General features: G+C 47.6%; 1 protein-coding gene across 2 annotated transcripts; it reads right to left on the bottom strand.

Moving 5' to 3' along the window:
- Positions 1 to 15: 15 nt before the first annotated feature.
- Nadk (NAD kinase) lies at positions 16 to 27,284 on the bottom strand. Of its 2 annotated transcripts, none has more exons than XM_059255536.1 (12): positions 27,265 to 27,284; positions 13,042 to 13,246; positions 10,824 to 10,907; positions 7,014 to 7,143; positions 5,701 to 5,809; positions 5,491 to 5,576; positions 4,161 to 4,263; positions 3,465 to 3,604; positions 3,189 to 3,288; positions 2,953 to 3,110; positions 2,339 to 2,421; positions 16 to 1,681 (listed from the first exon to the last, which is right to left on the bottom strand). In XM_059255536.1, exons 2-12 carry the CDS (start codon positions 13,218 to 13,220, stop codon positions 1,516 to 1,518), a joined length of 1,338 nt encoding a protein of 445 aa, XP_059111519.1. In that variant the 5' UTR covers positions 13,221 to 13,246; positions 27,265 to 27,284; the 3' UTR covers positions 16 to 1,515. The 2 variants fall into 2 exon arrangements, with proteins under 2 accessions (XP_059111519.1, XP_059111517.1); XM_059255534.1 differs by lacking the exon at positions 27,265 to 27,284 and adding an exon at positions 25,817 to 25,979.
- Positions 27,285 to 27,784: the final 500 nt, after the last annotated feature.

Genomic DNA, 27,784 nt, shown 5'->3' with positions numbered 1-27,784 from the left:
TGCTACTTAACCTATTTTTTTTAAACAAGTTTATTTATTGAAAGAATCTGAAAATAGTAATAAGGCCTTCATTAACAATTAACAAATTTTAAGATATTAATATGAAACATTAAGAATTTACGTGAAAACTCCATGTGTTCTAGATCAGTCTGGTAGCAGCTGTTTCTAGGCTTGTCAACACTTGCTTTTTAGATGCATGACCCACACTCCAGACCCTGCTCTCCTCTGGATCACAGCAGAGGCCTACTGTGCTCACAATCACAGATGAACAGCACAGATCTTGGGGACAAGCTACCATAACCTAACAGCACTGAAGCCAGACAATTTAGGGCTCCATTGCTGAGTTGTGTCAACAAGGGCCCTGTAGGTCCTGACTTTAACGGGTAGAAGAAAGCTCAGTGTGGTCAGCTCTATAGAAGCTGGTAAACCCTTTTCAGCAGCATGAGACAGAAACCTGACTTTACCCTGGAAGCCAGAATAGGCAGTCCTCCCTTCCTACTGCTGCCATCAAAGGTGAAGACAAAACTGAAAGCAGATTCCTAACTGAGGCACCTTGGCTGACCACTGACTCCACAAAGGCTCCAGGGCCTGAGTGGCATCCATGTGCGTTACTTGTGTTACAGACACGCGCTGCACACAGGGCTCCAAATGGCTGCTGCTCAGATGCAAACCTAAAACTTCTTGTGGAAGGAGGAGGGCAGGCCCACAAGCCTGATGTCAATAGTGAGTTGGTCTCAAAACCCTTGTGGCCACTGTGTAAGGGAAGAGTGGAAACGCAGAGCCCTGTCCTGGATGCAATGTAAACCTGGACAACAGGCAGTCCCTCTAAATCTTCACAAAGCGTGTACAAGAGAATATGTACATAATCACTTCAGAAAGTTTAAAATAACCTCTAAAAGGTGTACACAGGACTTAAAATGTCTCAGGAGCTGCTGCCCTGCGACATGAGGAATGTGACGCTGCTGGATGGCTGTGCAAGGTGTTGCCTCTGACTGCTCTGGAAGGAGTCAGAGGCCTTGGGCCAGACTCAGAGACACCTAGTCATCACACGCCTTGCCAACCCCTAGCAAGGCTGCCAGGTGACCCCGAGAGTTGCAGGGGGAGGTACAGGACCTGGGGAGAAGCACTGCAGCTAACGGAGGAGTTCTGGCTGAGACATTTATTTCAGTATCAAAGGGAAGATCAATTCATTCTGACCCCCTCGGAATTTCAACAGACTGATTTATGGGAATTCCTGACCTGGGATCTCAGGGGGCCCATGGGAGAGATGTAGGACACCCAGCCCAGTTCTCATTTTGCTTCTTTAGAAATGAAAAAGAGGTTTAAAAACATTAAAAAGCTGATCTGTTCTTCAAAAGGCAGACCCGAGCTCTCCCAGCAAGGCAGGCAGGACACAGATGCCTGGACAGCCATGTGGTTTGTCAAGGCCAGGTCAGCCAGAAGGCCAGCAGGAGAGCAAGAGAAGGAAGGCCCCCAAGGGCTTGAGGGCTCAGGTTGGAGGCTGGGAAGTGAGGCCTAGCTGTCCTCCTCATCCTGGTCCTCATCCTCCTCCTCTGGGAAGTGAGCTTGCTTCTTTCGAACATTCCAGTGCAGACACTGGGCAAGGCTCTCAAACCAGTCACTCACAGGGTCAGACACACAGATAGAGGGCAGCGGGTAGCAGGAGGTGGTAATGCTGATGCTGTGAAGGGAAAGAGAAATATGTTTGGGTAAGCCAGGTACTTTTTCAAGTAAAAAACTGTTCTCCCTAGGCCAAAGCCCTCTCCCAGGGCCTCACTGTGTCCTAATGCCAGCAGCCACTTTGGATCCTGAGGGGTACACAGACACAGGCTCTGCTCCTGTTGTCACTGTACTGATAACCTGACTCTCGGTCTGATTCCCAGGGGTCTGGGAAACTGCTCCTGCAGTGAGGCAGCGTGGGGATTGGTGAATGACCAGACAAATACATAAGCAGCTCTGCTGGCCCACCCTAGATGCTGTGATAGGCCCCATGTAACTGTTGGGCAGCACACGCACACCCAGGAAGGTGAAGGGGTGGGCTGAGTCAGGGCGCCTGCTGTTTCTGAGGCTGTGCAGTGGACTGAGGGCTGGCGTGGACCTTTCATCTCAGGTACGGCAAGCCATAGGCAGCACCACAGCCTTGCAGAGGTGACTCACCCTAGATCTAGGCTGAGACCAGTCCTGTCTCTGGGTGTATAACAAGAACCAAGGAACAGGGCCTTGCTACAAGCCTACTGCATCTATACATGACCATGCTTTGTAATAGGCCACCCACTAGTGATTAATACCACATGATACAAGACAAGGTCAGCCCATGTTCCAGCACTGCAGCCCACACCTGTCTCCATGGCGTATTTCCTGCCTCTTCCGTCCATCAAAAGACACCCATGCAGTGTTCCTGGCTTCTGGTGACAGCATAATCTAAAGGGGTGAAACAGGAACAAAAGTGGGCTCTAGGCATGAAGGGTGTGTTTCCAGCTCACTCTGGGTCCTCCTGAGTTCCTACAGGGTACAACTTTAGCCACATTTTGGTGCTCTAAGAATAGTTGCTACCTCCTATAAATATAGCCATTAGAACTCATATTAGTAACAAACTAGCTTGAGTGGCCTGTGATGAAGGTTAGAGAAAAATGAGGCTGAGACTGGGTACTCAGAGATCAGCCAGAGACCAGGTCAGAGGCTTTGTGGAGGACACTAATCAGGGGTCTTTCATCACATGGAGACACTTATGCCATCCCCTCCCAATGGGGACCATCTATACTTCTTGCAACTGAGGGCCCTGCATGGAGGGCTGGCCAGCTCTCTGTGCCACCAGAGACCATGAACAGGTAGGGCTGACATGTGAGGGTGCTGGGAAGTGGGCCTTTAGGAGGTGGCAGGTGCAACTGCTTTCTGCTGGCTCAGGGTCAAAAGACTCACAGACCAGAGGAGATACAGGGAGACTGCTCTGACCTTCAGCTCGACCCCTGCGGGGACCACGATGGGCCGGAATGACAGCGAGTGGGGGCAGATGGGTGTAACCATGATGGCCGGCACGTTGGGGTGGACCATGGAAGCCCCGGCTGCAGCTGCATATGCTGTGCTGCCCGTCGGGGTGGACACGATCACTCCTGGCAGGGACAGGGTGTAGGCATCACTCTTGGGCCCATGTGGGTTTCTCAGGTCCCCAGGTGCAACATGGGCCTTACCATCGCCCTGCACAGTGGTGATAAGGTGTCCATCCAGGTAGACATCTACATTCGACAGGTATGAGGAGGGGCCTCTGTCTATCACCACTTCATTCAAGACCTGGAAGAGATGGCAAGGCCATGGCACTGCACTCAGGGGTCATGGCTCTACCATAAGCAGTTAAGGCTTACCAGAAGTTTCTTATCCTGGTGTCAGGGATTCCAGCCCCGAGTTCATCCCACCCTGATCCCCTCCTTGGGAGGTGAGGTTAGTTAGCTGGGGACTTCTCCACAGACCTGGTACTGCATGGCCTGCTTTCCGCCCTCTGTGTCCAGGCCGTTCTCACTGAGACCATTATGGATGGCTATCTTCTTGTCTCTGAGCTCTTTCACCACCCTGACCTTCAGCCGGCTCCTCAGGATAACAGCGGCATTCCCTGGGGTCAGCAGGATCCAGCTCAGGGAGGCTGGGGCCACCTCCAAGGAAGCTGGGACCCTTCTCCTTTATGTTCCTATGTCAGTGACCTTCAGTGCCTTTCACCAAAGCAACCCTGAGCAGCCTATGTGCTGCCAGATTTCCCACTTTAGTAAGGAGTATTTGAAATATCTGCAATTTAGAAATCCCCAAATCTTGAAACTCCATCATTAAATAAAAATATTAAAAACAAAACAAAACAAAACAAAAACCCAACAACAATAACCAAGGGGGCTGGAGACATGGCTCAGTGGTTAAGAGCACTGGCTGATTTTAAAAAGAAGACCCAGTTTCAATTCCCAGCTCCCACATGATGGATCACAACCATCTATAACTCCAGTCCCAGAGGATCCTACACCTCCATAGGCACAAAGCATACATGTTGTACAATAGACATACTTGTAGGCAAAATAACCATACACATAAAATTGAAAAACAAAAACAGCAACAACAAAAACCTAACCAAGAAGGAGGGAAACCCTGAGCTGTTTTGTGAGATCCGGAACATTCCAACTTACCCTCTATCACCTGATTCACTTGGGATTGGAAGTTCTCAAAGTTGAACGGGGTCAGAAAGCCCAGGGAGCCAAGGTGGAAGGCCATGACAGGAGGCACACTGCCCTGTGGGTGAGGAGACCAGGTGGCATTGCTAGGCTACCCAGGAACCACTAAACTGTCAATAGCTGTGGACCTTGGGGATGATCCAGGCAAGAGGTTACAAGAGCCAGAACAGGGTAGGATGGTGCCATCTCCCCAAGAAGTGAGAAAAAGGTGGGAAGGGCCAAAAAGAAACAAAAGCAACAAGACCAGACCAGCTCACTGGTCACACAGGAAAGATCTGGCCAGTACCAGATACAAGGCTGTGACTGTAGAGATACATAGGCTAGAAGGAAGGCAGACTTGGCAGAGACCTGGGGGATGGAAGAAGAAAAATGGAGACGGTTTAGGCCCCATCTAAATACAAATGGGGCTGAGCCAAAACCAAGGTTCTACTAGGTACAAGCTGCCTGCAGTCCTTGGCCAGCAATTTCTACAGCAAAGCAGGGATGACATCTTGCCAGGAGAACCCCAACCCGCATTCCACCCTCGGCTCCACACAGCTAGATGGGCTCTGTCCTGGCATCCCACCAGGGCATACCGTCCTCTTCCAGGCCACCATGCCCACTCTTCTAGCATACCATGAGCCAGGTCCTACCTTGCTGAGGGTGAGACAAGCGAGGCTCCAATGTCCTCTTGCTGCCCTTACCAGCCTAGGGCTTTGGCTTCTAGACTAGTTCTGCAGTGCCAGATCTCTCCCAGACTGTCTGGTCTGTGGCCATGTGGTCACACTTCAGGGAGAGTCTCCCCACACCACTACTCTCCCTCCTCACCAGCTCAACACTGTCAGAGCATGTCCATTCATCTCTACTCACCCCAGGAGACTAGTTACTTGCAAACTTGCTTTACTGCTAATAATTGGGCTGAAAAAAATTTCTACCTCCTTAGAGCATTGGCTCTCAACCTTCCTAATGCTGTGATCCTTTAATACAGTTCCTCATGTTGTGGTGACCCCAACTACAAAATTATTTTCGTTGCTACTTCATAACTGTATTTTTGCTACCGTTATAAATCTTAATATAAACATCTGTGTTTTCCGATGGTCTTAGGTGACCCTGTGAAAGGGTTGTTTGACCCCAAAGGGGTTGTGACCCACAGGTTGAGAACCACTGCCTTAGAGTAAGACCACTAAGAAGCTTGTGGCCTTCTGGTATGAAGCTGTGTGATGAAGAGTGGGGGAACTTACACTCTGAAAACACCTCCTCACTTTATACCCAAATAATACCTCAACACCCTGAAACACAGCCTTACCTGGAAAAGTGAGGAGGCATAGAGCAGGGTACCATCTCCTCCAAGGCATATGATGAAGTCTATCTGGTTGGAAATGTCATCATAATCTAGAACGCAGACACAAAATTTGGGAAATGTTGTCATACAAAGCCCTAGTGCTCAAGCATGCAAATGCCAACAGGGCAAAATGCCAATGACTTCTGCCAGTTGAGAGAGCTCAAGAGAGCATACCTTCACGGAAAGTGCAGAACTTCTTCTTCACTGGTCCAAAGTTTTCATCACTCACTATAGCAGGGTCTTCCAGCACTTTCTTTTCCACATACACGATCATGTTGTTCTCCTGGAAGCAAAGCATGTATGGGAGCCATCACACAGCCCTCACCAGCCCAGCCCAGGTCATGCTGGCTTTTCCACTTTCGGACAGGGGTAAAAAAGTTGTTTTCTTAGCTAGCAAGTCATTTCCAACCTGCTCACTTCATTGCTATGTAGCCAGAAACTCTGTGGCTCATGGCATCGTAGAGGTCTCTTCCCAAATAGGCACTTTCTAACCCAGTGGGGCTCAGGAATCAGATAGCTGTACCATGGTTGGATATGTTTCGAGGGAGTTCCCTAAGTCATGTACTGAAAGGAACATGATTTTTGAGGTGTTGAGAGGGTGGCAACTTAATTTTTGATGTTCAGAAGTGGCACCTCTAGGGGGCGATTAGGAGTAAGGTCATCATGGTAGAGCCACACCACTGGTTTCTGGTGGTTTTACAGGAAGAGGAAAAGGGCAGAATATATTTGTGCACACACAAGAACACACCACCTTTTGCCATATGCTATCCTATCCCTTTGGGCTCTGCAGAGAAGATGGCCATCATCAGATGTGGCCCCTGGACTTTGCATCTCCAAAATCACAAGCTAAAACAAATCTTTTTGTTAAAACTTACCCAGACTGGGGAGCTGTATTACAGACAACAAGAAGGGGACTCAGGTGAGGGTTAGCTGCTGCAACATGACTTAGGAGGTAGCATATTTGGAGGGGTTGAGGTCAGGCGAGCTAGCATTGCTGGTATCTTAGAAAAGTGGGGTAGCCGGGTGGTGGTAGTGCACGCCTTTAATCCCAGCACTTAGGAGACAGAGGCAGGCCGATCTCTGTCAGTTCAAGGCCAGCCTGGTCTACAAAGTGAGTTCCAAGATAGTCAAGGCTACACAGAGAAACCCTGTCTTGAAAAGAAAACAACAACAACAACAACAAAAAAAAAAAAAAAAAAAATCCAAACCCAAACCAAACCGAAACCAACCAAACAAACAAACAAAAAAAGAAGTGGAGCATGGGGCAGGTTCCTCATGAACAGTACAAGGATCTCGCCAGATACAGCTCTCCCACCTTAAGTTTCCCAGCACCAGCACTGTGGGCTAGTAAGAATTGTTTAAAATGCTTCAGACATCTAAGTAAGAGGCCTGATGAGTCCTTTGTTCTGCCGCCCTAGACAAGTCTCCACCCACTCCTGAGGAGGATGCATCACCCCCAGAGCACAGCCCTACCTTGCTTGCCTTACCTCCATGAGGTATATGCAGAGCTCTTTGAAGGGCTGCAGTAGGCTGGCATCTCGGATCTTTTTGATAACAAGCACACTCTTGGGAGACTTGTTCCATGTCAACCTCTGGCTTGCAGGGTCCTGGATGTGCCTTTGGAGAGATAAGAGAGGTCATACCAGCAGTTATCTTTTCCTTGAGGAAAGAGACATGCAATTTGGAAAAACAAATACAAATGCATCGCTAACTTGTGTACATAGAATCAGCAATGGATCCCACCAGGGACAGCTGCTAGCCATCCTGCAGCCTGGCGCCAGGAACACAATGGATCCAGAGCAACCATCCTTGAAGACCCCTCTGCCAAGCCACTGTCCACCCTGCTTGCCCACTGTACCTGTAATCACCTTCATGGGCTAGATTACATATGCTATGTTCATTTCCTTACTGATACTCCCTGGTGGGTACAGCCTTGCCACGGAGCAGCAGAAGGAAAAGCCTGAGCTGTCTGTCAGGCAACTGAGGACACCAGCTCCTCACAGAACACCTGGTTTGAGAACTCTGTCCTGGGGTCTACTGTGGACAGTTTCCAGTCCCAGGACCCTTCAGGACATGTGTTTCCTTTGATGTACATGAAGGTATGTGGCCTACCTCTCTATGCCATAAACTTAGCTGGCTCTTAATTATTAGCTTATTTCTTTATTCATTTATTTATTTATTGAGACAGGTTCTCACTATGTAGCCTTGACTGGCTTGGAACTCATTATATAGATCAGGCTGGCCTCAAACTCATAGAGATCTACCTGCCTTTGCCTCCTGAGTGCTGGGATTAAAGGTACAACCTGGTACCATGTCTGCCCAGTAGTTTCTGAAGCACCATTTTCCCTGTCCAACACAATTTTCCCAATTAAGAAAAGACTCCATGTCCTGGCAGTTTATGAGAACCCACTACCAACTTTCAAAATTTTGACACAAACTACTAAAAACAAAGGTCACAAAATGACCATGGAACCCTGGTCACAGCACTCACCTGTTTCTGGCATTTCTGGGAGGGGAGGGGCCGCTCATAGCCACCTCTTGCCTCACCACCTGCCTGTAGTGCTCACGACTCCTGAGGCGGTCTCCACCTTCTAGGAGACAGCAGGCATGTCCCCAGCATTTCAGTGTTACTTCACTAGCAAACACACACACAACCCTGTGTGGCGACCATGCTCCTAGTTGTGTATTACACTGTGAGTCTAATTTTTTTAATCTTCAAAACTGAAAGCAAAATGTAAAAGACTTGTCAAAGGTCCTACAGAAGTGTTCGCTAAACTATGAAGATTAAATAAACAATATGTAGACTTCCTTCTGAATACATGATCATTTTGCCTAACCATCTATTTTTAAAATGAAAAAAAAACAGGAGGTTAACTGTAAGAGTGAAGAGGGCCAGCCTGAACTCCTTGCTCTTAATGGAGTACCAGGATCACTTGCCTACCAGGCCTCTGGCAGGCCAGTGTCCTGGCTGCTTAGGGAACTGGGAGCTTGGAAATGGCACGGCCCGCCCACAGGGAGGAGTTCTCAGGCCACCTGCAGGTGAAAGGGCTACAGGTGAAAGGCAATCACTTCCTGAACCTACCAGTCTCTGGGCTCCAGACAATGTGAGTGATCACAACCTTCTGTGCCATGAGAGCTCCAAGTCCCCACCCTACACCCAGCAGCCTGCCCTGCCCATGTGTGTGTCACGACTGCCCCAGGCAGGCCCAGCCGGTGACTTTTAGCCCCAAAGCTCAGGAAGGATTCAGCATGTGCCACCAGCATTAATATATACAGGCCAAGATGCCAAGCCCTCCCTGTGACCACAAACCAGTTCCTCAACTTCCTGTTGGGTCATCTAAAGGGGAATGCTAGCCATTCCAGGCAGTCTGAGCTTCAGGTGCCATGTGGAGCTGGCAGGCCATGGCCTGTCAGAACCAGCTCTGAGTGACCTGCCATGCCAGCCAGGGATGCTTGATCACTGTGCCATACAACTAACAGAGGCTGACAGCCTAACGTATCCCCATAAGGAAAACACAGCCTCAAAGTAAAGTCTCAAACTAAGAAGGAAATGAAAATTCCTCATGATAAGGCCTCCATGTTATCTTGGGAATATGTGGGAAATGTATGAAGCCCTCATTCTTATAACATAGGTACTATGTGCCTTTACATCGACATGTGGAAGTTTACAGAGATGTAGGTAACAGAACTCTGTAATCCAGAGCCCAAAGCAAATGATCCCAGGCAGGTTAGTGCCTGTCCTAGACACTAACCACAGTCATAAAGTCCGCCACTTGATCTTCTTGACCTCAAAGAATGGCTTGGAGACCACTTTGTGTCTTGGCCTAAGTAACTGATATCTAAGTAAAACTGGCTGTGAGGGGCTGGAGAGAGAGTTCAGCAGTTAGGAGTACATAATGTGCCGGGCAGCGGTGGCGCACACCTTTAATCCCAGCACTCGGGAGGCAGACCCAGGCGGATCTCTGTGAGTTGGAGGCCAGCCTGGTCTACAGAGCAAGATCCAGGGCAGGCACCAAAACTATACAGAGAAACCCTGTCTCGAAAAACCAAAATAAATAAATAAAATAAAATAAAGAGTACATAATGCTCCCCTGGTGTGGTGGCATACACCTTTAATCCTAGAACTTGAGAGGCAGAGATAGCTGAATCTCTGAGTTTAAGGCCAGACTGGTCTACAGAGCAAGTTCCAGGACAGCCAATGGCGTATACTGCTCTTGCTGAGGGTCTATGTTTGGTTTCCAGTACCAACATCTGGTATTACAATTGTCTGAAACTCTATTTCCAGGGGGTCCAAAACCCTCTTCTGGCCTCCACAGAAGCTGGTGCAAGCAAACATACAAACAGGCATGTGTGTGTGTGTGTGTGTGTGTGTGTGTGTGTGTGTGTGTATATGTATATATATGTATATGTGTGTGTATATATATATATATATATAAATTATATATATAAATTATACAAACAAAATTTGGCTGTTGGAGAGGCTTAAGTAAGTGGCAAGTGTTAGGCTGTGCAGGAAGGGGCTGCAAGCAGCTGGTAGTTGGGCAAACATAGGAGACCAGTAGGACACTGGGAAGTGGTGGGCTGGCATGTGGACATCAGGCCAGGAGCCAGGAAGCAGGGGGCTGCCTACAGCTCTGAGTGCTGGGGAGCTTGGGTGGGCCACATATGGCTTGTGTTCCATCTCTAGCATGGTAAACCAACCCCTTCAAACATACACACCAATAAAGAGAAGCATCTTTCAAGCAACTAAAATGAGGTTGAAAAAGAAAGAAAACTGACATTTCTACTTCTGGAACAATTAAAGGAGAAACCTCTTTGTTGGATGGAATTCTCACTATAAGAAACAACTAAGCATCTTACACTGCCCCATTCAGGACGGGCACAGTGAGAGACCCAGCATCCGTGCAGGACAGGCACAGTGAGAGACCTGGTACCCTTATTCTCCAGCGCTTTTCTCTTTCTCCTTGGTTTATTTGTTTTTGTTTTTCAGACAGGGTCTGACTCTGTGGCCGAGGCTGGCATCTTACTAACACCCCAGGCTGGCTTGGAACTGGAGATCCTCCTGCCTCAAACTGAGTGCCAGATTACAGGTGTGTACCAAAACAGAAAGTTGCCCTCTGCCTCTAGAAGCCATGGAAAAACCACCAGCTGAGCATCTCTACTTAGGAGTCTCTGAACACAGAGGGTTCTAAAAGACACCTGCTTGGCTTTTGTTTTAAACAATTCAGAACCCTGCACAGGGCAATCCCATAATACTCCTAAGGAACCTCCCCAGCCCCCAAGTCTGGTAAACTCACATGATGGTCTGGGGGTTCTGTAGCACGCAGGCCTTTGGTCCAAATGTGGTCACTGGGCACGGTCCATGGAGAGAGCGGGTCCTCCTGTGGAGCACAGTGGGAGTTAGTGTCAAAGTAGAAGGGAACAGGCAGCAAGACAGACATGGGCTATGTCAGGCCCTGTCAGTCTCCAAGAAACCCAAATGACATTAGCCCCATAGTACACAGCATTCACATGGCAAGTCCAGAAGATCCTGCCCAGGTTCCCTGTAGCAGTACTGAGACATGGAAGCTGACCTGGATAGGCTCCTGTGGACACTGATCCCAAATCAAAGAAGGAACAGGTCTAGTAACAGCCAAGAAAACACTGGCTTCACATAAGCCTAAGACCCAAGGCAGTACCTCTCAGCAGGTCTGTGGGCTATAATCGGGAGTCAAAACCTGGCACCACCCTGAATAATCTAGATGAACATTCTAGCAGAAATATTTGCTCTAGAGCACATGTGTCTACAACATAGATACTGATTGAGCAACCCAGCCTTCTCTCCTTCTGAAAAGTGACCCAGCCAGTTGAGCATCCAAACATAAGTTCACTGCAGCCTGCCTTGGCTAGGGACAGCAGCAGTCAATGCTCCCTATGCTTCTAGGGGTTCAGCACAAAGACTAGAACAGTATTGTGACTTCTCTTCTTGGGTCATTCGGCTCAGGTCCAAAGAGTACAACCCTGATAGCAAGAGCAGCCTTCAAACTTTCTTTCTCCTTCAGCTGTTTGTCTCCAAACCCACAAAACCTTCCAATCCTGATGACACAGATGAAAGACTGCTCTGCTTCTGGGGGATGGGCAGCGTCCAGGGTCATGGAGCCTGGCATGGTCACGGAGACTAGACAGCTGACAACTGGAGAGGAGTCGATTGGTTGCTGAAGACCTTTCTGGACTAAACAAGTGCTGGAGTTTTACATAAAGCTTTTTCCTTTTTCTTTCTTTTTTTTCAAACAGGGCCTCCCTATATAGCCTAGGCTGGCCTTAAACTTGTGATCTTCCTGCCTCAGCCTTTTAAGTGCTAAGATTACAAGTGTGAATCACCAAGCCTGGGTGATTTACATAAGCCTTTAAAAAGTTATACAGAATATCACAAATATCAACTTTTGTTGGAACTTAAAGGTTACCAGGCAGGAAATTTAGAGCTTGCAAAAGACAAGATTCAGAACTGGCACTCCCTCTATCGTCCTTAAAGGATGGGCAAACTTGCTTGTCCCCATACCGCCCCAGGGCATCAGCCACCAGCTACAGAAGCTGCCCTGACCTACAGTCATTTTCACAGGTTCAACATCCCTGAGACAAAAAAATATGTTATGACAAAACCCACACAAACCAGAAACTACGGCAATTCTGCCCAAAGCTGGCAGGGCACAGACCTAGTGGTGAAGGCACAGGCAACAGAGGGTACTCTGTGACCAGCTGTGTACCAGCGTCAGCCACCTGGCCTCTGCCATAACCATCTCTCACAGACAGAACTTTCTACACAGAACCTGAAGCAGCCGCTTGTTCCTCCACTGCTACACGTAGGAGCTCTGTGAGATCATTCTCTCACAGAAAGGACCCCTTGATTTTAAAGTGGCTCCTCACTAGAAAGCCCACCTTCACATTTCACAAGTATGACCCTTGTTCTGGAGTCACTGCCAGTCTCTGGCAAGCTTCCATCTAAAACTTAACATGGTTATTGTCACTGGGAGTGAGAACACCTTCTGATGACAGCGGAACCCCATGCTTGTCAGGTGACTCCCCTTGAGGCTTTATGCCACAGCAGAGGAAGGCAGTGAGTGCCCCACAACCTGCACTTGAGACCCAGTGGCCTGCATATGAGGAGCTGAGGGCTCTAGGTCACAACAGTATCTCTGCTCCAGCAGCATTCTTTCTTTTACTGAGCACAACCATGCTTTCCTATCAGCTTAACCCCAAGTCAGCACGGTTCTAGTTGGGTGGTTCTGTGCTGAGAAGGAAAGAAAAACATAGTGTAGCCTATATTTGGCACATAACAAGTGCCCAGCACAAGTCTCGTGGACAGTGTTTGATCCCTCTGCTAAGGTCAGCACCACTTGGGCAGTGCCCAGCCCCACCCCATGGACAAAACTAACATTAAGCAATGTTGACCTACACTGATACAGGCTGTGTCCTCTGTAAGGATCTTAACATGTCCCATCATGGCATGAGAGGAGAGGGGAGCACTCCTGATCCTACCTGAACTCCTTGGTGCTGCCCAGGGCTGGTGAGGCTGATAAGCTCCGAGACTTGGCCCGGCCCCTGATGGGATGATTGTAGCTCCAGGTCTCATCCCCATGACATGCTGAGCAGTGGTATGAGGCTGAATCAGGGCTCAATTCCTTACTCACATTCATCTTTCCTGGTTCCATTTCCATAGTTGATATGAGAAAAACACTGAGGCCTTAATTTGATAAAATAAAGAAAGTCAATGTACATGAGCAGTAGTAACAAACATTCAGTGTATCCAAGGAAATGTTGGATGTGATTATCTGAACAACTGTGGTCACCTGCACAAGGCTCTCCCACAAGACCCTCAGGACATGATTTTAAAGTGGCTCCTCACTAGAAAGCCCACCTGTGGAGGGATGGGGACGATTCCTGAGGTCCCACCCTTCCCTGAAGATATATAAGTAAACACTGCTGGGAAAAGACTACTGACACAGTTGTCTGAGTCACCTAGGCTCCTGTGAGTAACCCTCAATAAACTCACTGCTGGACTTGGCTGGGCCCGTTTGTCACCACCTTCTCTATCTGGGTGAACAGAAAACAGACTCCCTAAGAAAAGTCACAAGCAACAGGAAAAAAACTGCCAGGTTTCCATTTTCCAAAGTTTTTAAAAAATATGCTACTTTTACCCTAACGACAGTTAAAAACTCAGAATCCTTCCTGTTGTCATTTTTCTTCAGTGCTAGAGACTGAACCCAGGGTCTAGCACAATCTAGCTAAGTGCTCTATGACTAAGATGCACCTTTCACTCCTCACTGGTGTTTTTCAATCAATCTAAAGATAGAGGAGAGTAAGGACAAAATAACCAAGACAGAGTAGTAGCATTTCCATCACAAGCCAGATAAAAGGGTCCCTGGAAGGGTGGACACAGAGCACCACATAGCAGCCCTGTGGCCAAACAAGTAAGATCAAAATGTAAGGTTATGGTGTAGACAGCAGCACAGCAAAATACTTTTCAGTCCCTAACAGCTGCAGAACAGCAGGTATGCACTGGGGTGTGCACCTACAAAGTCGGCAAGGTCAGTCCAGTACCAAGAAAGTCATCAGAATTGAACTGTAGTAATTCTGAAAGAAAACTTCACATCCAAATGTCATGAAGGTACATAGTTCTGACACCATGGCTCAATAAAATCGAGAAAAGACAAAGGAAGCAAAAAAAAAAAAAAAAAAAAGTCATCTCTCTCACCTAGAGTTTTTAAACATTTTCCCGGCACTCTTGGGGTCAAAGCCAGCATGAGAAGTCACATGGGCAACACCCAGACAGTGAAACCAGGCAAACACAAAGTTTATTTACTCCCCTAGAACCAAGCTGGACTTTCTGAGGATGAGTGGTAGTTAACTAACAAAACTGGAAAGGAATAAAATGAGTTGGCCTGGCGGTGGCGGCATATGCCTTAGATCTCAGCACTTGGGAGGCGGTGGCAGTCTGATCTCTGAGTTCCAGGCCAGCTAGGGCCACAGTGAGACTCCTGTCTCTGAAACAAAACAACAAAGAAGGATAGCTTTGGGGATGAAAGCCCATGAAACCAGGAGGCAGAGGCAGGAGGTTCTCTGAGTTTGACAGAATTCTAGGACAGCCAGGGCTACAGAATACCTTGTCTTAAAAATAATCTAAAAAGGAAACTAGCAGAGACAAGCAGAGCTCTGTGAATTCCAGTTCAGCCACGGACACATTTTATCTGCTTCAAAAACAAAACAAAAAACAAAGAGGAAAATGAAAGAACACAAAGAGGAGCGGAGTCTGGAGAGAAACTATAATAAACTTGTTTCAGTTAAGAGACTGAAAGAACTGGACCCTAGTTTCTTTTCTGTTGCTGTGATAAAACACTGACCAAAAGCACTTAAGAGAGGAATGGGTTTACTTGGCTTACATATCCATAACCAGTTCACAGCCCATCACTGAGGGAAGTCATGCAAAAGCCTGGAGAAACTATGGAGAAAAACTGCTCACTGGCTTGTTCTAATGTTCAGCTAGCTTCCTTATATAACTACCTAGGAACACCTGCCCAGGGTATGGTACCACCCACAATGGCCTGGTCCCTCCTATATCAATAGTCAGGACAATCCTTCACATGCCCATAGACCAACCTGATGAGTCATTTGAGGCTAGGGCTGTGTTAAGTTGATGTGAACTAGGACACATTGATAACATTTTTGGGGGGGTGGGAGTATTTTTGAGATGGGTCTCATGTAGTCTAGACTGATCTCACACATCACTATGTTAATAAGAATGACCTTGTTGATTCTCCTGTGTACTGGGATTACAGGTACTCACCCAATGCTGGGCTAAACTGAGAACCTGATCAAGGTGACTTTTAAAATTCTCTTTAAGATTTATTTTATGTATATACGTTTTGCCTATATGTATGTATGTGCACCATGTGTATACCTAGTACCCCAGGAAGTCAGAAACAGGGCATTGGATGCCCTGGAACTGGAATTACAGATGGTTGTGAGCCACCATATGGGTGCTAGAAATCAAACCTGGGTCCTCTGCAAGTGCTTTTGACCCCATTTTCTTTTTTGAGACAAGGTCTTCACACTAAAATTCGGGCTGTCCTAGAACTCATTTTTGTGAGGGCCCAAAGAAATCTAGGTCAAGTCTCATTCAGTACCTGTGGCTCCTCCCAGCACATCTCATACTCCCCCCCCCCCCTTACACTCTCCAGCCTAGGGGCTCAGCTTTGCCTCCCTTCTCCCAGCTTCTGATTCCTATGTAAATGCCATTTTGGCTCCTAGCCCTCCTAGTCCTCTTGGCCCCTTCTCTCTTTCTCTCTGGATCTCCCCCACTCCCCACCCCTTCTCTTCTCAAGGCCTGGTCTATTCTGCTGGCCATGTTTAGTTCTCTCCCTCACAGCTACAATAAAACCCTCCAACCTTGGAGCCTCCACATCATTTTCACTCCAACTGTCCTCTCACCTTCAGTGATCCTCCTGCTTTCGGCTCCCAAGGGTTGAGATTACAAGTGTGAGCCACCATGTCCTTAAGATGACTTTTTTTTTTTTTTTTTTAGTTTAAACCTTTAATTTTTATTCATTTATTTATTTTTGGTTTTTCGAGATAGGGTTTCTCTGTGTAGCTCTGGCTGTCCTGGAACTCTGTAGACCAGGCTGCCTTGAACTCAGGATGCCTCTACCTCTGAAGTGTTGGGATTAAGGCGTTTGCCACCATGGCCAGGCTCATTTTTTTTTTTTTAAATTAGGTGAATATGTTGTATGTCTCTGTGTGGTAATGTGCATGCATGTGGAGGTGCCTATAGAAGCCAGGAGTTAGAGTCCCTAGAGCTGGAGTTACAGGTGGTTGTAAACTGCCTGATAGGGGTGCTGGGAACCAAATTCTGATTCTCTACATCTTTGCAGTATTTGCTCTTAACTGCTAAGGCATCTCTCTAGCCCACAAGATGGTAAAGAACCTTCAGAGAGCCTGGCATAGTGTTACATGGCTGAAATCCCAGCACTAAGGAACTAGGCAGAATAGAATCAGGTCAGCCTGCTTTACAGGGGAGACTATAAAGACAACAACAAAAAACCCCCCAAACCTCTAGAAAGGATTGTGATGGAGAGAAACATCAGACACAGGGCCATGATTGTAGGCAATGTGGTCAATGACAACCCCAGACCTGCTGCTCCACCTCAGGAAGCCTGCAAGGGCAAAACACAAACCTACATAAATACCACAGCTTCCTGCTTAGGAACATTGATGTGAAAATGTCCTCAATAACTAGAAGTCTGGATGGAGAGTGGGATACAAGCATGCACTCAAACATAACCCATCCTTAATAAGAAAATCACTGTACAGCAAATAGAGAACAGTGTCAAAAAAAACAAAACAAAACAAATATTTTGCCATCAAAGAAGAGAAACAGCTGGACCTGGTGACACATCCTTTAATCCAGCACTCAGGAGGTAGAGGTAAGAGGATCTCTGAGTTCAAGGCTAGCCTGGTCTACATAGGGAAATCCTGTCTTTAAAAAAAAAAAAAAAGAAAGTAAGTATAAATCCCAGATGAAATAGTGCTGTGCTGTGATCTAAATGCTTCTTTTTTTTTCCCTAGCAGTAACGGGATTGAACCCAGGACCTTACTCATGCTAGGCACATGCTCTACCACTGAGCTATACCCCAAGCTGTTTTATTTTTTGAAACAGTCTCTCTGTTACCCACACAGGCCTTTCACTTGTGATCTTTCTTCCTCAGCCTCCAGAGCAGCTGGGATTAACAGACCTGCACCACCAAGTCCAGCACTGTGCTCGAAGTTATCTTAAAGCCTTAACTACCACTGTGACTGTATTTGGAGAAGGGCCTTTGAGGAAGTGAGTCACAGGGTGGGGCCCTGATGTCCATTTAGTGCCCCCCACCACTACAAGGCTTCTCTCTGTAAAGCCCTGGCAGCCCTAGAACTTACTCACAGAGATCTGCCTGCCTCTGCCTCCCGAGGGCTGGGATTAAAGGCGTCTGCCACCAATGCCCTCATCAGTGCCTTTTATTTTTTTTTTTATTTTTTTTATTTATTTATTTTTTTTTTTGGTTTTTCGAGACAGGGTTTCTCTGTGTAGCTTTGTGCCTTTCCTGGGACTCGGTAGCCCAGGCTGGCCTCGAACTCACAGAGATCCGTCTGGCTCTGCCTCCCGAGTGCTGGGATTAAAGGCGTGCGCCACCACCGCCCGGCCATCAGTGCCTTTTAAAGAGATACCAGAGATCTCCCTCCACTTTTTTCCCACCCCCAGACAGGGTTTCTCTGTGAAACAGTCCTGGCTGTCCTGGAACTTACAGAGATCCTCCTGCCTCTGCTGGGATTAAAGGCTTGCAACACCACTGCCCGGCTTCCCTCCAGATTCAAACCTGTCCACCACGAGCTGCACAGAGATGCTCAGGAAGAGTTCTCCCCCAGTGAGCTGGTACCTGATGATCTTGGACTCTAGTCTCCAGGATTGTGAGAACATAAATCTACTCCTCTGAACCATTCAGTCTGTGCTGCTTTGTTATAGTAGTCCAAACAACTAGGGCATGTATAACCATGGCAGGGAAAGCAGAAGAAAAATCCACTGACTATGGACAAACCTTTGGAGCCCATGCTAAGGTCAAAGATAAAGGAATAGATATGGTTCTTACCCTGGCTACACTGGATACTCACCAGAGGAGCTCTATAAAACAAAACAAAACCGGGTGGCAGTGGTGCATACCTTTAATCCGAGCACTCGGGAGGCAGAGCCAGGCGGGTCTCTGCGAGTTGGAGTCCAGCCTGGTCTACAGAGCGAGATCCAGGACAGGCATCAAAATGACACAGAGAAACCTTGTCTCAAAAAACCAAAACCAAGCAACCAACCAAACAAAAAAACCCAGACAATTTCTATGTCTCACCTACCTAAATAAATCATCACAATAAGGATTTGGGAGGCAGAGGCAGGAGAAGGCCACTGAAAATTTGAGGCCAGCTAGATCTATGTAGCAAAGAAACAGAACTGCTGGGGCTGTTGACACAGGCCCATAATCCTAGCTACTTGAAAAGGTTCAAGGTTTGCCTGGGCAACAAAACTGTCTCAAAGTATAAAAAGGCTGAGGATATAGTCTAATGGTAGAGTGCCTACAAGGTACCACGGCTCAATTCCAATATTAAACAACTGAACAGATTGTCGAGAAATAGACCTCAACCACTATTTGTGTGTTGGTATGAATGCATATGCTCCCCGACATACACACTAGCCTAGCCAATGGGTTTTAACAGGTGCTGAGGTGATTCAACAAGGAGAACCTTCAAGCTGTGTTAAACAGAATAGCCAGTCAAGAGGACTGAAAACTGAACTATTCCCCCGCCCCCGCCCTCTTTTTTTTTAAAGGTTTATTATGTATACAGTGTTCTGCCTGCTTGTATAACAGCAAGCAGGCCAGAAGAGGACACTAGATCTCATTATAGATGGTTGTGAGCCACCACTTGGTTGCTGGGAACTGAACTCAGGACCTCTGGAAAAGCAGCCAATGCTCTCAACCTCTCAGCCATCTCTCCAGCCCCTGAACTATTTCCTCTTATCACATACAAACATTAACTCAAAACAGATTACAGATGTGTAGAATCAAACTATTAGAAGTGTTAGGAGAAAAAAAAATCATAATGACTTTAAAATCTTTTACCCTGTGTTGTTAGGGCCTTACACTTGCTATGGAATACTTTACCACTGAGTTGTACTCCCAGCCTGGTGTGTGTGTGTGTGTGTGTGTGTGTGTGTGTGTGTGTGTGTGTGTATGTGTATTTTTTCCATTTTTGTTTTTTTGAGATAAGATTTTCTCTGTGCAACACTGGCTGTCCTGGAACTCACTCTGTAGATGAGGCTGTTCTTGAACTCAAGAGATCCACCTGGCCTGCCTCTGGCTTCCAAGTACTGGGTTTAAAGGTGTGTACCACCACAGATTGGCCTTTTTATAACAAAACAGTGTCTCATCCTGTGATCCAGGCAGTCTTTGACCTTGTGATCCTCCTGTCCTCTTGCCTATCTCCCTAGTTACCAGGATTAAAGACCCATATTGCCACATCCATTTTACTTCTAATGTGACAGTTAAGAAAATGAAAGTACGCCGGGCGGTGGTGGTACACGCCTTTAATCCCAGCACTTGGAAGGCAGAGCCAGGAGGATCTCTGTGAGTTCGAGGCCAGCCTGGGCTACCAAGTGAGTTCCAGGAAAGGCGCAAAGCTACACAGAGAAACCCTGTCTCGAAAAACCAAAACCAAAAAAAAAAAAAAAAGAAAATGAAAGTACATGCATATACTGACAGGTTTGTTTGTTTGTTTTTTTGAGACAGAGCCTCATCATATAGTTCTTCATCCTCTCACCATGACCAGATGCACAAATATTAGCCTCCTTGGGATTCAGTCCACTCCTGGACACCCACATTCAAATGTGAGGATCTGGGTTCAATCCCTTTGACCCACACTCTGAAAGAAGAAAACCAACTCCTTTGACCTCCATAGATATGTTGTGCACATCTGAACCCACCCCTACACACAAAAACTATGTAAACAAATGTAATTTTAAAAATTAGAAAAGTAGGCCGGGCGGTGGTGGCGCATGCCTTTAATCCCAGCACTCGGGAGGCAGAGGCAGGTGGATCTCTGTGAGTTTGAGGCCAGCCTGGTCTACAGAGCTAGTCCAGGACAGACTCCAAAGCTACAGAGAAACCCTGCCTCGAAAAACCACAAAAAAAAAAAAAAAAAAAAAAAAAATTAGAAAAGTAGCTGCCTGGTGATTCTCATGGGTTTATGTTGGCCAAGGCCTGTGGGAGTTTCTGTGCCCTGTACCGGCCTTCCTCACAGTGCCTTGTCAGGTCATTACTGGGCAGAGTGGGGGGTTGGTCAAAATGCCAATTGTCACAAAAAGACTGTGTGCTAGGGTTAAGTGTCTACACTGGCATATGAGGGTTCCCTGGGCCCTGCTCTGCATGTGGTGGGCAGCAGCACAGATCTGCTGATGGAGCCTGGGTCCCCCTGCCTGACTGCCTGTTCTGCTCTAGTGTGAAAGCCCAAATTCACCCCATCACCATCGAGCTGATGACCAGGTGAGGGATGATAGCACATCACACATAATGGGTGCCATAGGCATCTCTGAAGTTAGGGCTGAAAAGACCCTACAGTAATTCCAGGAACACCACTAACAGAATGTGGCTGGGCTAATGCACAGCCTTGTCCTGGTCATGAGGTTAAACAGACCCTGGTACATTCTTCACTTGGCCTTTGTCCAAGCAGCTGGACAGTATGGGCTGTTGGGTCTCCCAGACTCTAAAGATAGAGATGGACAGAACATGTACAAGGCAAGATACAATACCATCCTGACATGCAAACACATTCTGTGGGTGGACTGTGGTGCTGCTTCACAGGAGAGGAGACTAAGACTCCAGATCACGGCCAGAATGAAAGTGCAGAGGAAGAGTCATCAAGAGAATATAGTGTCCCCTATTTTGTGTCCACTGGGGTTGGACTGATAGTTTCTCAAGGCAAAAGAGAGTGGCCACCACCTGGGCTCTCAGGTTCCAATCCCGTTGGAGCCTTAAAAAAAAACAAAGACACTAGGCGGTGGTGGCACTTGCCTTTAATCCTAGCACCCAGGAGGCAGAGCCAGGTAGATCTCTGTGAGTTCAAGTCCAGCCTGGTCTACAGAGTGAGTTCCAAGACAGCCAAGGCTGTTACATAGAGAAACCTTGTCTTCAAAAAAACCAAAAAATAAATAAAAATAAAAAACAAAGACTTATTTTTATGTTAGGGTATTTTGCCAGCTTGTGTGTGTACCATGTGTGTACAGTTCCACAGAGAACAGAAGAGGGTGTTGGATCCTCTGGAACTAGAGTTTACAAGTGCTAGCCACCATGTCAGTAGATGCCAAGGGAAACAAACCTATTTTCTCGTCTATAAGAGAAACAAGTGCTATTAACCACTAGTCATCTATCCCCTTCCCCAAGTCTTTTTTTAAAAAATTACATTTGTCTGGTATGGAAGAATGCCTTTAATTTCAGCACTGGGAGGAAGAGGCAGGTGGCTCTCTGTGAGTTCATGGACAATCTGGCCTATATAGTGAATTTCAGGCCACATAGTGAAACCCTGTTTCAAAAAATAAAAAATTAAAAAAAATAAAAATAAAAAATAAAAAGAAGCCAGGTGGTGGTGGAGCATGCCTTTAAGCCTTTAATACCAGCACCCTGGCAGAAGAAAGCAGATCTCTGTGAGTTCTAAGCCAGCCTGGCCTACAAAGTGAGTTCTAAAACAGCCAAAGCTGTTACACAGAGAAACCTTGTCTCGAAAAAACCAAAATAAATAAAGAGCTAAGCAGTGGTGGCCCAGGCCTTTAATCCCAGCAAGAGGCACACAGGTAGATTTCCGAGTTGGAGGCCAGCCTAGTCTACAGCGATCCAGTACAGCCAGGGCTACACAGAGAAACCATGCCTCAAGAAACTAAAACAAGGGCTGGAGAGATGGCTCAGAGGTTAAAAGCACTGGCTGTTCTCCCAGAGGTTCTGAGTTCAATTCCCAGCAACCACATGGTGGCTCACAACTATCCATAATGAGATCTGGCACCCTCTTCTGGCCTGCAGGCAGAACACTGTATACATAATAAAAATAAATAAATCTTTAAGAAAAAAAAAGAAAAAGAAACTAAAACAAGCAAACAAACAAACATAAATAAATAAATAAATAAATAAATAAATAAATAAATAAAAGAAGCCAGGCCTAGTGTACACAGTGAGTTCTAGGACAGCCAGAGCTAGCTACACAGAACTTGTCTCAAACAAACAAACAAATAAATTTTTAAAAAGAAAAACACATTTATATATTTACAGGCTCTTGCACACATGCTGACATGCTATGGTCTCTATGTGGAGGTCAGAGGACAACTTGTAAATCTGTTCTCTCCTTTATCTTGAGGGTTCCTGGGACTGAGTTCAGGCTATCCAGATTGAACCATCATCCCTATTTTTTTTTAAATGCTGTTGCCTTCTGTCCTCAGCTTTTCTCTAGGCGACTCTTCCAAGCAAGGTCTAGAAAGTGAAAGGTACTGCTAGGCAAGGTCAGTAGATGCTGAGGCAGCTGGTGGAGGTGGGTACATTTGGCTAAATCTATTGGAATTTTTTTGCTTTTAATCCCAGCACTCAGGAGGCAGAGGCAGGTGGATCTCTGTGAGTTAGAGGCCAGCCTGGGCTACAGAGTGAGTTCCAGGAAAGGCGCAAAGCTACACAGAGACTCTATCCAAACAAAAAAACAAACAAAAAAGACAGGGTGTTGCTATATCAACCAGGCTGGCATCACTACTGTAAGCCACATTGTCCAGGTCTTAGTGATTATCTAATATCTATCTCTTCTTCTTTTTTTTTTTTTTTTTGGTTTTTCAAGACAGGGTTTCTCTGTGTAACAGTCCTGGTTGCCCTGGAACTCACTCTGTAGATCAGGCTGGCCTCAAACTCAAAAGATCCACCTGCCTCTGCCTCAGGATTAAAGGTGTGCTCCACCACCACCCGGCATCTACCTCATTTCTACAAATAAATGATACCCTGGCTAGCAGAGAGGTGGGGGAGGTGTGCTGTTTCTGGAATGGGATCACAGACCTGAAGGAGGCGTTCTTGAGGCCCCACCAAATGAGTGCAGACAGGAGACAGGTCTAGGAGGCTGAGTGGTCAGGTGGTACCAACTCTACCTTAATCCAAATATTCATTTTTATGAATTTACTTGTTCTCACGCAGTAGCCCTAGAAGCATGGCAGTCATGAGTCAGGACATATGGAAAATGATAAGCAACCATAGTATGGTTTCCTGGGGCTGAAAAGTGACATCTCCCTCTTCAGGAGGGCTAGAGCTCCATGGTAACTGCTAACAGATCTAATCAAGCATAGAAAGTGGAGCCTGAGGCCATAGCCCATCATCTTGTCCTCCCAAGGCCACTCCTGGAAGTGCTGAGTTATTTTGCACAGAACTTTCTCTTGCTACTGTACCAGGAAAAGATAGATCTGAAGTAATAAAGATGCAGATAAATCCACTTCCTTATAATAAGCCACCTGCAGGGCTGGAGAGATGCCTTAGCAGTTAAAGGCATTTGCTGCTCTTCCAGAGACCTTGAGTTCCCTTCCCAGAACTCACGTCAGGCAGCTCACAGACACTTATAACTCTAGCTCCAGTGGATCTGACACCCTGTTCCTGCCTCCCAGGCACTTGTACTCATGTGCACATAACCACACAGACACACATGCATACACATAAATACAAAATAAAATAAATCTTTAAAAAGTAAAACCACCTGAGGCTTGGAAATGTAGCTCAGTTAGTAGAGTGCTTGTCTAGCACACACAAAGCCCTCGGTTTGAACCCCAACATCACATTAAAACAAGAAAAAGCCCAACTGGATATGGCTGGTACACGCCTGTAATGCCAGCATGCAGAGGTCATATAGGAGGACAAGAAGTTCAGTTATCCTTGGCTACATAGGGAATTAGAACCCCACTTGGGATACATGAGGTTGTGTCTAAAAACAAAGGAAAGATCAGAGAGATGGCTCAGCAGGTAAAGGCATTTAGTGCCAAGCCCAGTGTCTTGAGTTTGACCCAGGGAACCCACAAGGTGGAAGGAGAAAACTAACTCTTGAAAGTTGCTTCAAACATGAGAAATAGCATGTTCATGTCCACCCCCCACAACATACATTTTTTAAAAAGTAAAAGAAATCTACTTGCTTCTCTCCATTCTCCAAGTGAAGCCTAGAGTGTTAAACTATTAACTTAATCTAAACATTGATGTTATCTGTTAGCTTTTTCTACCCCAAAGAAGGGGTGTTGGGTGGATTTCCGCTCAGTGGGACAGCATTTTGTCTATCATGTGTGAGGATCTGGGGAGGATCTGTAGAACCTCAAACAAGACAAAATCAATAAAACAGTAGCCCTGACAATTGTTTTAATAAAATAAACTCACAAAGGAGGAAAGGCAGAAACAGGTTAGAATGCCACTTCCAAATGATGTTACCTGGTCAGGCAGTGTATTGGCACCGGTGACTGTCCCAGAACACAAGATGGGGCTGGACGAGTAAGTCATAGGGAAGTGACTGCTGAGGACAAGCATGCTACAAGAAATTCCTTGGCCGGGCGGTGGTGGCCCACGCCTTTAATCCCAGCACTCGGGAGGCAGAGTCAGGATGATCTTTCTGAGTTCAAGGCCAGCCTGGTCTACAGAGCGAGATCCAGGAAAGGCGCAAAACTACACAGAGAAACCCTGTCTCAAAAAGCAAAAAAAAAAAAGAAAAAAAAAAAAAAAAGAAAAAAGAAACTCCAAGGGACATGAGGTCACTAAGACTGAGGAGAGAGCAATGTTGGGAGGGAAAGTGAGGTTCTTGAAGTGTGTCATCCGGCAAGATGCTTAAATTACTAAGGCAAGGATGCCACCATCAGGGCCTGTGAAAACCAGCAGTGATACATGAAATAAATGAATATAGTTTTGAAAAACATTCTTCTCAAGAGCCAAGCCAAGTAAGTTTTGAACTGAAATAGAGACTGTTACCAAATAAGAAAAATAATTTGCTATTCAGAATCAAAGCCAGGAGAAAGCCCACTGCTTGGGAGGAGAGCTGGTATGAGAGGCTGGTTTTTGACCAAGGAAGGACAGACCCCGGGACTGTGATGGGCACGCCCTATTCCCGCAATTAAGAAAGCTGCCAGAGCACAAGACTAGTGGCTTGTTATTGTGACATATGGGTCATGAGAGGCACCTGCCTTTAGGAACTCTTCAGGACTTTGGAATTTTCTGGCAAGTACTGGACAGCAAGTTTAAAATGTGACTCTGGAGAATTCCACACCCCGATTGTTTACACAACGCTTAACTCACTACTTTGCACTAGTTTGGGCTTCTGAAGTTTCACATGCCAAGCCCTCTCCTATGTGCTAAGGCCCCAGGAAGACCAGGGTGCCGAGTTGGCTGCGGTGCTGCGCGCTGAAGCAGTCAGGGTCAGGGACAGAAGAGCGGCCTCCCCGGCTTCTCCCGGGACCCGAACCTCTGACTCGTCCCTCGGACCCATCCCCCGGCCGGATCCTCAGATCTGTCCCACAGGTTCGTCCCCGAGACCGCGCGTCATCCTGGCCGCAGCCCACACCACATTCGGACGCAGAGAGGCGCGTCAGTACCACCAGCGTCCGGCCTCGGGCAGGTGGGGCAGGGCCGGCGCAGTGACCCAGCCTCCTCGGGCCTCCGGCGGCAAGTGACACCGGGCAGAGGGCGACCCAAGGCCCCGCACTCACCGTCGGCTGCCGCGCACCCGCGTGGACGTCTACATGCTGGGCCGAGCCAGCGGTCCCTGCCGCCCTACTGCTACCTGGCCCTCAGTGACCCGGCCGCCCGCCACCCCATGGCCGCTCGGTCCAGAGTCCGGCACACCAAGCAGCAGGGCGCCGCGGCTGGCAGTGCGCAAGCGCGAGACACACGCATGCGCGGCAGAGCACGTGGGGAGGTCCGCGCAGCCGCAACTAGAGAGACCGGCTCCCAAACCTCGGGTTTCTCACACGCCTTTCTCACACCAGAGAGAGAGACCTGAAGACAGAGGGGCGAGGCAAAGGGAGGAGGCCGGGCGAGAGGAAGTGGGCAGGGCAGAGGAGGCGGGGCAAAGGAGCTGAGGCGGGGAGTAACGGAACTGGAGGAGGACAAGGGGCGGAAGCGGGACAGCACAGGACGGGAGGGGCCAAAGGGAGGAATTGGGGTGTTGTGGTAGGGATTGGGAAGAATGTAGAGGGGAGGAGACGGAGGTGGGGAGGGCAGGTCGGAAAAGGCGGAGAGCAGAGGAAGAGCGGAAGAGTGGGCGGGGACAAATAGTGAAGAAGGCGGAGCAGAGCGGGGAGGTGGGGCAGAGGGAGAGGAAGCAAAATAGGGAAGCGGAACACAGGCCAGAGAGGTAGAAAGCTGCTGTTTGGGCCTTTTGACTGTCTCAGCCGCCAGAGAAGAGCAACCAGCACCAGACCCGTCCCGCTTTTTGCCTCCTTGCCTTGGGGTCTGATCTTTATCCCTGACCTATGTCCCGCCCTGTTTCTGCGGGCGAGGTCTTCAGGACATTGTGGGACAACGCGGGCCAGCTTGGTGGGAACGTGGGCTGCCCAACAGGTTCCTACGCCCCGGTTGTTCTTAATAACCAGGACATGGACCTGATAGCATTCAGAATCAGAACTCAAGTGCCAGCTGTGCCTGGGGGCGCTCACTTGGGCGTGAGGCACTTCACGTGGCCTTTTTTTTCAGAGTCTCCAGAATTTGGGCCTGTGGTCTTAAGCCTGACGGTAAAGAACCTGACAGCTGGCTGGGCATAGTGGTTCACTACTTTAATCCCAGCACTCAGAGCCCAGGATATCTAGGAATTCGAGGCCAGCCAGGGGTACCACAGTGAGATATTCTGACAGTTGAGAGGTGACAGTGTACCTCATCTACAGCTTCAAGGGAGGGAAGAAGGGAGGCCCAGAGAAAGGCCACCAGAGCTGACTTTGTAACTGGTCCAGGGGTATGCTGAACTGGATACCCGGTTCACAATCAGGCCTTAGAACATCAGCGGTGTGGATAGTGCACCCGTAGGTGTTTTGTAGTCTCATGACTCCCAGCACCATGGCTTTCAGATGTTCACTCTATGCTCCATTTGGCAGGACTTGGCACCCTTGGCTTTGCCCTTCCTGTACAGCCCAATCCCCAGGCTTCCCCACAGCCCCAATACCTGCTGCAGTCAGGATGTTCTCTGGTCAGGACTTCTGAGGTCTGTGTCCTGTCCTTCCAAAAAGCACAGGTCAGTGCACAGTGAAGACCCAAAATTGGGGGTAGGGAGGATGACAAGAATTTGAGGGGATTTCTTAAGTTTTGTAACTTCCTCATGTGTTTTGTAAGTCCAGCTCCTTCCCCAGAGTGAGCACCAGCCACACCCACAGGAGGTTTGAACTGTGCTTTTGGGTTATTATTGTTTTGTACTATAATACTCAATTGGTATCTAGTGGTACATTCCAGGCACATAGCCAGGCCTGGAGAGACTTCCAAGTGGGAGTAATCATCTCCTGCAAAGGATCCTGCCTGTGGTTTGCAGTCCAGGGTCGAACAGCAAGAAACCTTTCTGTGTACACTTACATAAAAATATCAGGTGTCCAGTGGATGCTTGGGAAACTCTTTGTCTACAGTGGGGCTGAGGATTTTGACTGTGCAGGTGGCTTCCCCATTTCAGAGGAAGGAACAAAGCTGACATTGTG

Source organism: Peromyscus eremicus, chromosome 2 (genome assembly GCF_949786415.1).
Source record: "Peromyscus eremicus chromosome 2, PerEre_H2_v1, whole genome shotgun sequence".
Lineage (NCBI taxonomy): Eukaryota > Metazoa > Chordata > Mammalia > Rodentia > Cricetidae > Peromyscus > Peromyscus eremicus.
This window is presented reverse-complemented; position numbering and strand designations above follow the sequence as displayed.